Below are 16352 nucleotides of genomic sequence, written 5' to 3'. Positions count from 1 at the left end.
GGTTGCTTCACAAGTGGTGAAGCAGGTCTGTAGGTGTCTCTCTGTTTCTCTCCCTCTTTATCTCACTCTCCCCTCTCAATTGCTCTCTGCCCTATCCAATGAAAGTGAAAAATCGCCACCAGGAGCAGTGGATTTGGAGTGCTGGCACTGAACCCCAGAGATAACCCTGGAGGCAAACAAAAAAAAATTGCCCTGCTTTATATTTTACCACTTTTCAGCCACCAAATTGCAGATGCGGCCATGACACCATGCTGACTTTCCAGGGCAACCTCACCAATGTGTCTTGGAGTATCACCTCCCCAGAGCCCTACCCCCCTAGGGAAAGAAACTGGCTGGGAATATGGATCAACCTGCCAAATGTCCAAGCTCAGCAGAGAAATAACTGCAGAAGCCAGACCATCAGCCTTTGCACCCCATAAAGAATTTGGTCTATACTCCCAGAGGGATTAAAAAAAAGTAGGGGAAGTCGGGCGGTAGCTCACCGGGTTAAGTGCACATGGCGCAAAGCGCAAGGACCAGGATCTGGGTTCGAGCCCCCGGCTCCCCACCTGCAGGGGAGTCACTTCACAGGCGGTGAAGCAGGTCTGCAGGTGTCTATCTTTCTCTCCCCCTCTCTGTCTTCCCCTCCTCTCTCCATTTCTCTCTTGTCCTATCTAACAACGACATCATCAATAACAATAGTAATAACTACAACAACAATGAAAAACAACAAGGGCAACAAAAAGGGATAATAAACAAATAAAATTTTTAAAATGTAAGGAAACTTCCATTGGAGGGGAATTCTGGTGATGGTATATGCAACTCTGGTGGTGGGAATTCTGTGTGTGGAATGTTATCCCTCTTGTCCTACTGTCTTGTTGATTATTATTAAATCACTAATTTAAAAAAAAAAAAAGGAAAGCAAAGAGATAGACAAAAATCTTTTAAATAATAATGGCACAGTATCATCCAAATGAAAGGGACCTCAAGGGCCCCTATTTATTTATTGAGATTACTGCTGTGGGTCTCAAAGAGTCAAGTTCATCTACAAGGGGGAATTAAGTGGATATGACTATTTCAGCTTCTCAGTACCAGCCGAACCAATCGTACTCTCTATCAAATATTTGAGAAGAGGCTTTCTGTTTCTTTTCTTTCTTTCCTTTTTCTTTTTAGCTATATTTACTTATTTATTGGGTAGAGATCAAGAGGGAGAGAGGGGGTGACAGAGAGGGAGAGAGACAGCTGCAACACTGCCTCACCACTCGAAAAGCTTTCCCCCCTGCAGGTAGGGACTAGGGACTTGAATCCATGTCCTTGCACACTGTAACATGTGCACTCAACCTGATGCGCCACCACCCGGCCCCTCTTTCTATTTTCTTTTTTAAGTTTTTTTATTTAGTTAGTACTGGATAGAGACAGAAATTGAGAGGGGAAAGGGGAGACAGAGAGGGAAAGAAACAGAGAGACACCTGCAGCACTGCCTCACCACTCGTGAAGCTTTCCCCCTGCAGGTGGGATCCAGGGGCTTAAACCTGGGTCCTTGCTCATTGTAATACGTGTGCTTAACCAGGTGTACCACTGCCAGAAAAGGCTTTCTTACGTCTTCAAACTAGTCCACAACAGCTTGTTAACCAGTTTGTAGGCCATAGCCATTTAAATGTCTTGTACATAATAAAGAAAAGAAACAGATCCCTAGGCCTCCCCATGCGCCGCTACACCCACCCCCCACCCACCCCCCACCCCTGTGCCTACCCTGGGGCATCTGGTCCCAGATGACTAAGTGATTCACAACAAGTTGAGTAACTGACCTTTAGCCTAAGTGTCCCCTACAATGAGTTCCAAATGTCTGAAGCAACTGATACAAAATACAACTTTTAAACACAACGGTTTCTGGATCCCTGATAATGGTTTGGAACCCTTAAGTGGATCATAATGACAAATACTCTACTTCTTTGTATCTGATGAAATAGCTACATTTCAAGGACAGAATCATTTTTCAAACTTGACACATAACCTAGTTCTAGACAGAACTCAGATCCACAGAGCACACGGTCTTATAACTTAAGTCCTCCTACTCTGAAACATGCTCTTACTGCTGGCAGAGGGGAGAAACTGAAGCTTGCCAACCAAAGATTATCCATTGAGTCCTAGGCCTTCTAGTTAAAGGGATTCAGTGTTTGGAAAGGGGATTCAACTAAGTCCAAATTCTCCTTCCTCCCTCCCTCCCTCCCTCCCTTCCTTCCTTTCTTCCTTCCTTTCTTCCTGTCTTTTTTGTTGTTGTTGTTGTTCTTTCTTTTTATTGCCACCAGGCTTATCACCTGAGCTCGATCTCAGCACCATGAATCCACTGCTCCTAGTGGCCATTTCTCCCCTTTGTTTTTCTCTTCTCTCACTATTTTCTTTTTACTTTATTCAATAGGACAGGGAGACATTCGGAAAGGAGGGAGAGACAGGGAGAGAGAAAGATACATCACACACACACACACACACATATATATATGAAGACCTGCTTCACCCTTGGATGAAGCATCCTCCCTGCAGGTGGAGGGACTGAGAGCTGGAAACGGAACCCTGTGCATGATAATGTAAATGTGTGCGTTCAAACAGACTTGCCATCACCCACCCCCTCCAAATTCCCTTTCAAGGGGTCTTCTTGATTTCCTTACTATCCCCTCTACCCAGATGCCAAACTGGGAAAGACAGGGAAGGAGGAGACCCCTTGAAAGGAGAGGACTTCTTGGCTTTGCCAGATTGCTATGATTACACTGTCTTAACTAATGTGGCTTATGAACCATCTCATCCTTACAGTCAAGACTCCAGGAACCTCACTGGGAACATGGCCCCCCACATAGGCTCCAGTTCACCGGCTGGCTTGCAGACAACCATTCCATCACATTCACTGTGATGGAGACCTTGACCCCTGGCATCGTGGTCAGAGGGCAAAGCAAATGCCTTCCCAAGTGAGCAATCTCAGCGACACTAAGGACTTTTTTAGGGGGTGCTGGGTGGTGGCGCACCCGGACAACTGCACACAGAATTATGTGCAAGGACCAAGGTTCGAGCCCCTTCACAAGTGGTGAAGCAGGTCTGCAGGTGTCTATTTTTCTCTCCCTCTCTCTCTCTCTCTCTCTCTCTCTCTCTGCTCCTCTCAATTTCTATCCTATCGTGTAAAATGGAAGAAAAGAAAAAAGGCCACCAGAAAATGTGGCCCCTGGAAGCTTAAAAAAGAAAGAAAGAAAGAAAGAACTATTTAAGAACAAGTTTATCTTTTCAAAGTTAACCCAATTACCAAATAATGTGATGATAACATTAACTATCGATTGTCTTTTTGAACCCTAAGACAGCAGGAACCTCACATCTCCACTATAGAGCCCCTACTTCCCCCAGTCCTGGAACCCTTGGACAGGGCCCACTTTCCCGTATGCGTCTCCCAATCCAAACCAATTAATATTGCATCCGCCGATCACAACCTAACCAACGCAACGATTGCCACCTCAACATGCTTCACCTCAGACTGTGTCCAGAGACTTCACGTGTGAAATGACAACCCTTCAGCTTCATTACTCGGGTGAGACCTTTCCTTTTATAGTACACTCTAATTTCATCTCAGGTAGTTCACTTTCTAACAAAGTCCCATAACCTAGATATACACCAGTTTCTGTGAGAGAGAGCTTATGTTCACACATATCCATAAACTACTGCAAAATATATACCTGAAAGCAGAAGTACATTAGAGTTTGCAGTGAGTACCTCCCTAACACTTCCTCTCCACTATTCCAAGCTTGGGATCCATGATTGCTCAACAAATTGTTTGGCTTCATATGTTAACTCTCTTTTCAATCACCAGGTTCCAGATGCCACCAGGATGCTGGCCGGGCTTCCCTGGATTGAAGACCCCACCAATGTGTCCTGGAGCTCAGCTTCCCCAGAGACACACCTTACTAGGGAAAGAGAGAGGCAGACTGGGAGTATGGACCGACCAGTCAACGCCCATGTTCAGCGGGGAAGCAAATACAGAAGCCAGACCTTCTACCTTCTGCAACCCACAATGACCCTGGGTCCATGCTCCCAGAGGGCTAGAGAATGGGAAAGCTAACATGGGAGGGGGTGGGTTATGGGGATTGGGTGGTGGGAATTGTGTGGAGTTGTACCCCTCCTACCTTATGTTTTTGTTCATTAATCCTTTCTTAAATAAAAAATTAAAAAATAATAATAAAAAAAGAACAAGTTTATCCACTAGGGAGGTGGTTCAGCAGGTAGAACGATGAACATGGCATGAAACACTTATCCACACAGGAAGAATGCTCAACAGAGAGTGAGCCCTGAGGAGACTCTGGTGATTATGTTCTCTTCATGGTGTGACTGCTCACTGCTTTTTAAATGATGAACAACAGTCGATTGTCTGAATATACCAGAATTTACCTGTTCACCTACCGAAGGATATCCTGGTTGCTTCTAAGTTTGGGCAGTTATGGGAAAAAAAAAGCTGCTGGGGGGTGCCGGGCGTTGGTGCACCAGGTTAAGTGCGCACAGTACCAAGCACAAGGACCCAAGCAAGGATACACTGGTTCCCCACCTGCAGGGGGAAGGGTCGCTTCACAAGTGATGAAGCAGGCCTGTAGATATCTTTCTCTCCCTCTCTACCTCCCTCCACCCCTCTCAATTTTTCTCTGTCCTATCCAAAAAAAAAAAAAAAACCAGAAAAAAAAATGGCCACAGGAGCCGTGGATTCATAGTGCAGGCACTGAGCTCTACCAATAATCCTGGAGGTTAGAAAAAAAGAGAAAAGATGAAGAAAAAAAAGTGCTGTCAACTCTGATGGATGCTTTTATGTAGATGCAGATTTTCAACTCCTCTGAGAGCTAGTAAACTATAAACAGACACGACACGGAAGAACTTTAAATGCATTCTGTGAAGTGAATCAAGTCAACCTGAAATGGTTACGAACCACATGATCCAAACCCCCATTGCATGTGAAGAAGTCAAAACCATGGCGAATTTTCCAGACTGCTCTCCACAGAGGCTGTACCAATTTACATTCCCACCAGCAATGTAAAAGGGTTCCTCTGTCCTCACAGCCTCTCCAGCATTTGTTGCTGCTGTCCTTTTTGATGTATGCCATTCTTACAGGAGGTGGTATCTTAGTGTTGTCTTAATTTGCATTTCTCTGACAATCAGTGACCTAGAGCAGTTTTTCATATGTTTGTTAGCCTTTTGGATCTCCTCTGAGGTGAATGTTTTGTTCATATCCTGTGCCCATTTTTGGATGGGGTCATTTGCTTTTTTGTTGCTAAGTTTGCTGAGCTCTTTATATATTGATTAGTTTCTTGTCTGATGTATGGCATGTGAAGATCTTCTCCCATTCTGTGAGGGGTCTCTTTGTTTCTTTAATAGTTTCTTTGGATGTGCAGAAGCTTTTCAAAGCAACCAGAATATATACCTGAAAGCAGAAGTACACTAGAGTCTGCAGTGAGTACCCCCCCTAACACTTCCTCTCCACTATTCCAAGCTTTGGGTCCATGATTGCTCAACAATTTGTTTGGCTTTGTATGTTAACTCTCTTTTCAGTCACCAGGTTCCAAATGCCATCAGGATGCCAGCCAGGCTTCCCTGGACTGAAGACGCCACCAATGTGTCCTGGAGCTCAGCTTCCCCAGAGCCCCACCCTACTAGGGAAAGAGAGAGGCAGGCTGGGAGTATGGACCGACCAGTCAATGTCCATGTTCAGCGGGGAAGCAGTTACAGAAGCCAGACCATCTACCTTCTGCAACCCACAAGAACCCTGGGTCCATGCTCCCAGAGGGATAGAGAATGGGAAAGCTATCAGGGGAGGGGGTGGGATATGGAGATTGGGTGGTGGGAATTGTGTGGAGTTGTACCCCTCCTACCCTATGAATTTGTTAATTTATCCTTTCTTAAATAAAAAAATAAAAAACCATGGCGAAAACAGGCCACACAAAGACTCATTCAGTTTAATGCTGGCATTACTTACTATGCATGGGGATTGTTGTGACCCAAAAGGAATTTGTTACTATTAGCATACAAACACCCTGAGGAGGTGCTTCAGAATGTGTAAAATAAAGAAGGGAATGTATAAAAGCAAGGGATTTTGAGCACATTGCTCTCTCTTTGGCTGCGGTTTCTTCTCCTGGTGAGAGGTATCTTGGCGGAGGTGTGCCAGGTATCCCGCCATGGCTACTTCTCCTGGGAACTGAACTTGTGTGACTCTGCTAGCTGGTAAACTTTTAAACCCCTCTACAGCCATGAGCAACCAGAGCTGATAATTATTTATCTTACGGGACTAAACTTTTGATAACTATACTCAGACCTTATGGACCTAGTATACTCTTAACCCTTGATGATAAGTGCTTAATTTGCCTTTTACCTGTTTCACCCTAATAAACCTTGTATTGTTCCAACCAGTTCCCAGCTCCCACTGGGAATCCTTTCACAGGCCTCAAGCAGGCCCTGCTCCTAACCTCCTTTTGAGTTGAATAACAGCAGCAATGGCGGCAGTCAGGCAGCAGGGGGCAGTGATGGCAGAAGCTGCCAAGTAGGTCCCTGTTAACCACTGCCAGCAGAGCCATTGCTGCCGCTCATTGCATATCCCAGCCTTTGCTTCCTTCCTGGCTGGGCTATTTCTACTACTGCCACCCAGCCCACCCCAACTCACCCATACAATCTCCATTACAACTCTGTATCCACAACTTGATAATACTGGGAGACAGAGAAAGAAAAAGAGGGAAACAAAAGTGATAAACCACATAACAATTACAGGCAGTTGAGCTTAGCCATTATGAAACTCCATCCCCATAGCAACAAGATCCTGGGGGGGGGGGGATGGATCTACAGTAAAAAAAAACTATAAGGAAAGCCAGGTGGTGGCACACCCAGTTAAGCACTCACACCACAGTATGCAAGGACCCAGGTTCAAGCTCCTGGTCGCCATCAGCAGGGGGGAAAGCTTCAGGAGTGGTGAAAAGTAAGGCTGCAGGTATCTCTCTATCTCTCTCTTTCTCTATCTTCCCTTCCCCCTCTCAATTTCTCTCTGTCACTATCTGATAACAAACAAATGAGAGAAAAGACCCCATAGGTGTAGACTGCCGGAAACCTTCTGAAGCAGCCCATCACAGCTGGGATATTTGATGATCTCAGACTGAACCTATACTTAACCCCTAACAGTACCTGAGGAGATTTGGGCCCGGTAAACTATCTGCTTTGTTCCTCAAGCATAGATGGGATTGAAGAGCAGAAGCTCTCAGTAAGTCACAGCACCTGGACTGTTAGTCCTTAGCCCCTGGTATGTGAGAGAAGAATAGCTCATGGAGGCACAATAGATCCAGAGATGCTGAGAGGAGATCTAGAATGTGTAAGACTTAATTACTACCTCCTCAAATCAAACATCAAAAGATGTTTGCTCGCGCTGGCACTATTTGTCCTGCTTCCTGCCTGAATCCACTTCTTTGAAACCTAGAATTCCTGATGGATTGCAAAAGTTGCTATACTAGGGGGCTTGGCCCTTAAGGGGGTGCTCCACTGTTTGTCCCCCTTTATTTATTTATTTATTTATTCCCTTTTGTCACCCTTGTTTTATTGTTGTAGTTATTATTGTTGTTGTTACTGATGTCGTCGTTGCTGGATAAGACAAAGAGAAATGGAGAGAGGAGAGGAAGACAGAGAGGGGGAAAGAAAGATAGACACCTGCAGACCTGCTTCACCACTTGTGAAGTGACTCCCCTGTAGGTGGGAAGTTGGGGGCTCGAATCAGGATCCTTACCAGCCCTTGGCTTTGCGCCATGTACACTTAATCCGCTGCGCTACCACCCGACTCCCCTGTCCCCCTTCTTTAGGGGTACACATTCAATGGAGATACCGTCAAAGTCTCAGTCAAACATATACTTATGTCTCTCTGAGCAATCTTTGGGGTTCATGCGTCACCCTGTCCTATGGGTGGACAACTTGACAACCTGCCACCTGCAAAAATTTCTAGTTTTGTAGAACCCTGGCAATAGTCTTAAGTAGGGTCCTATGACTGTGAATCTTTTGTCACTATCCAGACCTGCCCAACGACAGACACTGGTCTTCATGTAGACTCATAATGGGGAAGACCAAGGAAAACTACACTGAGGAACCCTGACAGCTAAGAAAACCTCAAGTCAAAAGAGCTAAACAGACATGCTAATGAAAACTTCAAAGCCATGGCCACAAGATGATCAGTGAATAGTCACTATTATGGAGGAGGATGGCATAAATCTTAAAAAAAAAAAAATGTATAACGCTGCTCAGAAGAGTGAGTAGTACATTGAGAAATTAAAAAAACGGGGGAGGGGGGGTGCAGTCCTGCACCGGGTTAAGCACATAGTGTGAAGCACAAGGACCGGTGGTTCAAGCCCCTGGCTCTCCACCTGCAGGGGGGTCGCTTCACAAGTGTTGAAGTAAGTTTGCAGATGTCTATCTTTCTTTCCCCTTCTTCCCTTCCTCTCTCAGTTTCTCTGTCCTATCCAGTAGCAACAGCAGCAGCAAAAACAACAATGGGAGAAAAAAGACGGCCAAATCGTAGTGCAGGCACCGAGCCCCAGTGATAACTCTGGAAGCCAAAAAAAGAGAAAAAAAAAAAGTAAGAAAGAAAAACTACAACACCTGAAGGAAGACAAATGTCAAAGGGCCAAAGGTCAAAGTGAGGAGGAGATAAAGTAGAGGAAGCCACCCACCTCTCTACTTCCCCCAACACACACACACAATGAGCAAAAAAGAAAAGTACTTCTCAAAGCAAGGACTGCAAAAGCTGAATAAGGGCAAGAGACTAGCACACTTTAACGATGACTCTTTAGTCACTTATCAGGCCACCCCATCAGCTGGGGCCCTACTCGGGGAGTCCTGAGATTCCCAAACAGACATGATGGGCCTAGACCTCAAATAAATCCCTCTCTCAATTGTCACGTCATCTCTATCAGAAACAACAAAATAGACCCCTTTGTGGGCCCCCATAGGTCTTTGCCCTCAACTTGGATCAACAAAGGTAGAGAATGTTCCATCCTTTGAAGGGAGGATGGATAACATACTCTATGCTATACCTGAGGAAGATGAATCCATATTTAGGCATCTTGGAATGTACCTACTCATGACCACAGAATGTGAGCTCAGATCTACAGGGATGCAGAGGTCACATAGGCTCCTAAGCTGAATATGGGCCCCAGATCACATCAAATCAATAGGGTTTACAGTCAACAATATTTATACCCCTTTCCCATATTAGGGAGCTACTCTCTTCCCTGATGCAGCTTTCTGGTCCTTTTTCTAGCCATGATACCATCTCCCCAGACAATAACTTGGATGCACCTGCATATCAGATTTCTGGTTCAGAGAAAAAAAAAAAACTAGTATAGCTACAGGCCCTTTGAAATATAACTAAAATATGCCTGTTAGCTATCTACAAAATGGAGGATTACCCCACCCCCAACTCTTCACCTGCATTATTCCAGCCTTTAGGTCCATGATTGGTCAACAATTTGTTTGGCTTTGTATGTTAACTCTCTTTTCAGCCACCAGGTTCCAGATGCTAGCATGATGCTGACCTGACTTCCCTGGACACACAACCCCACCGATGTGTCCTGGAGCTCTGCTTCCCCAGAGCCCTTCCCCACTAGAGAAAGAGAGAGACAGACTGGGAGTATGGATCAACCAGCCAATGCCCATTTTCAGCAGGGAAGCAATTACAGAAGCCAGACCTTCCACCTTCTGCATCCCACAATGACCTTGGGTCCACACTTCCAGAGGGATAAAGAATAGGAAAGCTATCAGGGAAGGGGATGGGATATGGAGATCTGGTGGTAGGAACTGCGTGGAGTTGTACCCCTCTTATCCTATGGTTTTGTTAATGTCTCCTTTTTTAAATAAATAAAAAAGAAAGAAAGAAAAGCACTTCTATTTCTATAAAAAGAAAAAGAATTTCAATTTGTACACTGTATTACCAACAAAAATCCATATTAAAATAAAATACTATAAATGTTTAAAAAAAAACATAAGAGATTTACAAGATAATACCAAGAAGAACAACATTTGCATTGTTAGGGATACAAGATGGAGAAGAGGGGGGGAGAGAGAAAAGTGACCAAATTCACATTTCAAGAAATATAGCTGAGATTCCCCCCCCCCCCAAGTAAAAGAGGAGCTAGACCTCTGGACCTAGGAAGCTCAAAGGCATCCAAGAAAAAACAAAATGAATCAAATGCTAAGTTCACCAGGGCACATAATCGTTAAAATAGCAAAGACAAAGAGGGGATTCTGAAAGTTGCCAGAGAAAAAGAAAGCATTGCCTACTAGAGAAATGCCATGAATTGATTTATTTACAGAAGTTCTAACACCTAGAATGGACTAGCAGGATGGGCTCCTCAAGTTTTTGAATGGAAGAGACCTCCGCCCAAGTACTGACACTTTACCTTGTTAGGTTCTTGATCAGGTAATGGAATTCATTACCACTGCACCAGACATACAAGAAATGAGAGGGGTTTCTATAAAATGACAATACATAGTAACCTAAGCTATGGGGGGAGTATCAACAAACAAACTAAGTGAACAAGTGAAACAAGAAAAACCTAACAAAAACTTTGGACTGAAACTGCAGAACTGAGGTTAACAAAAGAGATGGTGGTGCACCTGACTGAGTATACACGTTACAAAGCAGAAGGACTCAGGTTCAAGCCTCCTGTCCCACTTGCAGGGGAGGCAGCTTCCCTAAGCTATGAAGCAGGGATGCAAGTATCTCTATTTTTCTTTTTCTTTTCTTTCTTTCTTCTTCTTTTTTTTTTAACCAGAGCACTGCTTATGGTGATTTAAGGGATTGAACCTGGGACTTTGAAGCCCCAGGCATGAGAGTCTCTTTGCATAACTACCATACTATTTACCCCTGCCCTGCAGATGTCTCTCTTTGTCTCTCCCTATCTCCCCTTTCCTTCTCAATTTCTGTGTCTATATAAAATAAGTAAGTCAAATATGAAAAAAAGGGAAGTTTCAGAAGTGTTACTGTGGTGTCTCTCCTTCACTCTCTTTAGCTAAAAATAAATAAATAAATAAATAAATAAAATCAATAAGAACAAAGGATGATGGGAGTTCTAGGGGTTCAAGGAAGGGGTCCGATGGACTTTTGTAGAGGAGGTAGGATACAGTATTTCTACAACATTTATGGGCTGATAAACCAAGGTTACCACACAAAAAAAAACTATACTGCATAACTATATGAATATGGCAAAACCTGAAGCAGTGATATACCAGTGAGTGAACTGGGGAATGAATGCTGACTGGAAGAGGATGTTAACATTTAGATCTTGCTCTCGACTCACCACGCATGGAAGGAAGGATGAAGACACAGAGAAGCACATGTCCAGAGCACCCAGAAGAAGGTTCCTGTAGAACCTGTGGTACCTGATGGTGGGCTGGGGAATCCTAAGAATATGACAGAACAATCAGAGGTAGAAAGTTGTGACCAGGCTGGTTGGCAACACAGCGGGTTAAGAACACATGGAGGTGTAAGGATCCCGGTTGGAGCCCCGGCACCCTACCTGCAGGGGGTAGTTGCTTCACAAGCGATGAGGCAGGTCTGCAGGTGTCTGTCTTCTCTCCCCCTCTCTGTCTTCCCCTCCTCTCTCCATTTCTCTCTGTCGTATCAACTACAACAACAGCAATGACAACAATAACAATAATAACAATAAGGGCAATAAAAATGGGAAAGAAAAAAAAAGAGAAAGTTGAGACCTAAAGCTTAGCTTGTTGGGAGTGTGCTAAAGGATCATCAGAGAAAAGGGGAAAACAGGGTTAGGAGATAGCATACCCAGCAGTGTGCACACCAGATCACGGGTGAGGACCTAGGCACGAGCTCCTGGCCACTACATGGGTGCAGCATGCAAATGAGAGCTTCAGGAGTGCTGGAGTGGCCAGTGATGAAACAAGGCTGCAGGTGTCTCTTTGTCTGTCTCCCTCTCCACCTCCCCCTCCCTTCTCAATTTCTCTCTGTTTCTATCCAATAATAAACATTTTTTTTAAAAAAAACAATGTTGGAGTGGTGCTGTGGTATCTCTCCTCTCTTGTCTCTTTCTTTTTTTAAAGCTTTTTTTTTCTTATTATCATTATTTATTTTTGCCTCAAGGGTTATTGCTGGGGCTCAGTGCCTGCACCATGAATCCACTGCTCCTGGAGGCCATTTTTTCCCCTTTTGTTGTCCTTGTTGTTGTAGCCTTGTTGTGATTATTACTGTCTTTGTTGATGTCATTTGTTGTTGGATAGGACAGAGAGAAATGGAGAGAAGAGGGGAAGACAAAGGGGGGAGAGAAAGATAGACACCTGTAGACCTGCTTCACCACCTGTGAAGTGACTCCCCTGCAGGTGGGGAGTTGAGGGCTCGAACTGGGATCCTTACACCAGTCCTTGTGCTTTGCGCCACGTGAGCTTAACCCACCGTGCTACTGCCTGACCCCCATCTTTATTTATTTATTGGAATATAGACAAACAAAAATTGAGAGGGAAGGGGACAGAGAGACACCTGCAACACTGCTTCCCCGCTTGCAAAACTCTTCCCCTGCAGATAGGGACTGGGGGCTTGAACCTGTGTCCTTACACACTGTAATGTGCGCTCAACCAGGTGTGCCACCACCTGGCCCCTCTATCTCTCACTTTCTATCTTGAAGGAAAAAAAAACTGGCCAACAGTGGTGGAAATGTAAGGCCAGAGACACACACACCCTTGGGATGGGGGGGGGGAACCCTAGTGGCAGAACACCACCACCAACAACAATAAATAATAAAGCTTTATTTTGGAAGGATGAATAGGAGGAGGAGGAAGAGGCAGTAACAGAGTAGGAGGAAGAGGGGGGAAAGTTCTAACCACTACAATAGGAAGTAGAGAGGGACACACTAAGAAAAATATGAAAAGATAAGTCAGTTTCTTTCCATCTGGGAATCTCTTTAGACTCTTAGCAGCTATGAATATGACAGGTTCCATGTTTAGATGACAGGAGGCTGCTTCAGCACAGCTGATGACAGCAGTTAGTGCACAGGTTGTCGATTCCTCCCATCACTGAACTCTCACTGACACTATTACTGGTTCTTCTTCCCTGAATAAGGCAGAATACTCAGGTGTAGAGACCAACCACCTCAGTCACAAGAGTTTAAGTTAAACTCAGGTCTGTGGGGCTCCCCAAACCCACCTCCTCACCAAGCATTTCTCCAGGTTCTTGGTGATCTTGACCTCAAACTCACTGGTGGGTTTCTTTGCCTGCTGGTTTCAGAAACACAGACACAGGCTTTTCTAGCTCCTCTAGGATGCCCCACTCCCTGAGCTCTGTCTTGGTCTGCAAACATCTGGAGGGCTTTATTCTGATTCCTGCTTGCTTGAATTCTTATGGTTTCCAGTTACCACCCAGAGTTGGCAGCACAAGAGAAATATAGAAGGGGACTTTCCTCTTCTCTATTTGCTAAGGCAGCTTGCCTAGCCCATCTTCCCAGTAAAGGGAAGGAAGGAAGGACAGGACAGGAGGAAGGAAAGGAGAGATGCTTGAACAGATGAAAATTTATAGACTGATAGCAAAAAATAAATAAATAAATAAAATCAGACATGTGGACTTTGAGTATCTTTTGCCTTTTTCTTTAAGTCCTGTATCCCTAACAACACAGTTACTCTAACAAGTTCCCAGTACCCACAAATCTGGCACTCAACGGAATGAGAAATTTCTCAAAACTATTTTTTCAAGTGTTGATGCTTTTTTTTCTTTTTTGAGGGAGAGGAAAGAAACAAAACAAACAAACAAACAAAACATTCCAGGCCTACTGCTTACACAGTCACTAAGGCAACTTATTAAACTCATTCGAAAAGCCTTTAAGTTCTTAAAAGGAGTGTTGAAGATGATTGGGGAAGGATGTAATTTAGTGGATTTCTTGTCCTCAGAGCACATCTGAGAACGTTTCCTTTAATAATAAAGAGCAACGTACACGCGTGGTTGTTCAAGCCACAGGCAAGCGTTGGAGTGAAGGAGGTCCCCAGTTTTGGAGTGGGGGTGGGTGGGAGGGAGGAGAGTGGGGGCTTCTTGATACCTCCCTCACAAACCATTTCCCCCTGCAGAGCATGGAAGCAGATTCAGTGCTGTAGCCTGGAACACTCCGTGTGGGACGCATTATCTCCAGCGAGTGTAAAGAGAACACATGTCCACTACGTGAGCTTGCTAGCTCAGAGGGAAAGCGTCTTGTCATCTCCTTCCCCGCGCCCCCCTTCTTCCCCCCCCCCCCCCCCCCCCCGTCTGTCTTCTCCTCCCCCAGCCATGGAATCCCGAAAGCCTGTGTCCTGACATTCTGCAGAGCAGTATAAACTGCAGAAGGAGTCCCGGGTTGCAGCTACTCGCCAGCAAAACCAGACCCTTGGCAGCACTGGGGCGAGGATTAAAGGGGAGCTCGAAGTTGTGGAGTACAGCAGCAGCAGTAATAATATTAATATTAATGATAATACTAATATTAATAATTTGTGCAGTATGATTATAAAGTGAATGCACAGGTACTGCAGGGCCCGGTTGTTGGTGCACTAGGTTGAGCGCACAAGTTAAAAATGCTTAATGACCCAGGTTCAAGCCCCAGGTCCCCGGGTATCTGCACTAGGAGTGAGAAGCAGTGCTGCAGCTGGCTCTCTTTCTCTCTCCCCCTCCCTCACTCCCTCCTATCTGCTCTTCCCCCTCTCGATTTCTTTCTGTCCCTATCCAATAAGTAATACATAAATATAATATTAGAAACTGAATGGCCGCTGATCTCGGAGACAGCTCAGTGGGTGAACACGGGACTCGCATGCTTGGGGCTTCTAAAAGTCTCAGGTTCAGTCCCCGCACCACCCTATACAGATGTGAACAATTCTCTTCTATCTGGATAAAATAAAGTACGGACTCGACTTGGGTTCCTTTGCTTCGGGAGCGAAGCCGCGAAGAAAGACACGGAACCCTGAGCGGAGTGCACAGGCTGGCGGGGCGGCGGCTGCTTGAGTCCTGAGTTCGACGCTCGAGAATCTCCCGAGATTCTTAAAAAGAAGCCGAGTCTCCGGGATCGATAGGATGATGGATGGACCAGACTCTGCACCTCCAGCCAGCTCCCTAGAAGTTCCCGCCGCCGCGGGTCTGCGGACCACACTCAAGAGTAGCCAGTGATCTGCCCTCGGAGGTCGGGGCAGACATCTCGGACTACTGGCAAAAGGGACTTTCGGGGAAGAGAAGCAGGGGGAGGGAAGGGGACATGGGATAGGGGTAACAGTGACCCCAAAGGGAAGGGGTACAGAGACAAGCCGGAGACGCAGGGAGCTGGCCAGAGAGCAGGGAGCGGCGTCCCAGCTTCCCAGCAGATTTTGGAAGGGAGGAACCGGAGTTGGGACGCGCCGCGGGCACCCAGGGCGCACGGCTGCGCACCTGGAGGCAGGCGCCCGGGGAGAAACGTCCCCAGCCCTCGGGAATGGGGAGGTGGGGTAGGGGCGCCAAGGTGCGAGGTCTGGGGTGTGGGTGTGGAGGGTTGCCCTTACCTACTCTCACCCTGGTCCTCGTAGACGTTGACGAAGAGTCCCTCGCGGATGTCCCGGCTGGCGCGCCCCGAGAAGCTGAGCTGCAGCTCGTAGAGGCCGCCGGCGCGCAGGGACTCGCCGAGCTCCAGCACCAGGTAGTGCATGTCCGGGGCGGCCCAGACCTTGTCCACGGGCACGCGCGCCCTGGGGGCGCCCCCCGCGCCGGAGCCCAGGGGCCCGCGCACGCCGGCGCGCTCGCACTCCAGGGCGGCGCTGTGCAGCAGGAGGCGCGCGGTGGGTGCAGCGCAGCGCACCGTGATGTTCACGCGGCCGGAGAAGCGTACTGCAGCCCGGTCGGGCGCCTCGTGGCGCAGGCGCGGCCACAGCTCCAGCTCGTAGTGCAGCGGCACCAGCCAGGGCGGCAGGCGCAGCTCATCCCAGGGCCCCGCGGGGTGGCGCGGGCGGGCGGGCAGCGGGCCGGAGGGCTCCCCGGTCGGCCTGGGCGGCGGGGCGGCGGGCGGCGGGGCGCGCTCTCCGGGCGAGTCTCCGCGGCCCGGCAGGTCCGACGGCGGGGCGTGCGCGCAGCGGCCCAGCAACGCGGCCAGCACGGCCAGCGCCAGCAGCAGCGCGGCGGCGACCCCGGCCAGCAGCACGGCCACCAAGCGGCTCACGTAGAAGCCCGACGGGGGGCCCATGGCGGACACCGGGCAGCTCAGCGCCCTGAGCTCAGGCACCTCCTCCGACTCCTCCAGGGGAGCCTGTGAGCCTGAGGTGGGGACCACGCTTCCCCCATCCCGACTAATCAGATCCAGGTCCCGGCCCACCCCCACACACACCCCCAGCGCACCCCGGCGCTC

The 16352-nt window shown here is 47.2% G+C and overlaps 1 protein-coding gene across 2 annotated transcripts in view; it reads right to left on the bottom strand.

The window, feature by feature from the left end:
* The window catches only part of LVRN (laeverin), a 97149-nt gene extending 80797 nt beyond the window's left edge, over window positions 1-16352 (bottom strand). For both annotated transcript variants that reach the window (XM_007521978.2, XM_060177368.1), the window contains exon 1: window positions 15517-16352. In XM_007521978.2, coding sequence (XP_007522040.2) covers window positions 15517-16190 — 674 coding nt within the window. In that variant the 5' untranslated portion in view covers window positions 16191-16352. The remainder of the gene's footprint in view (window positions 1-15516) is intronic.

Source organism: Erinaceus europaeus, chromosome 2 (genome assembly GCF_950295315.1).
Source record: "Erinaceus europaeus chromosome 2, mEriEur2.1, whole genome shotgun sequence".
Lineage (NCBI taxonomy): Eukaryota > Metazoa > Chordata > Mammalia > Eulipotyphla > Erinaceidae > Erinaceus > Erinaceus europaeus.
This window is presented reverse-complemented; position numbering and strand designations above follow the sequence as displayed.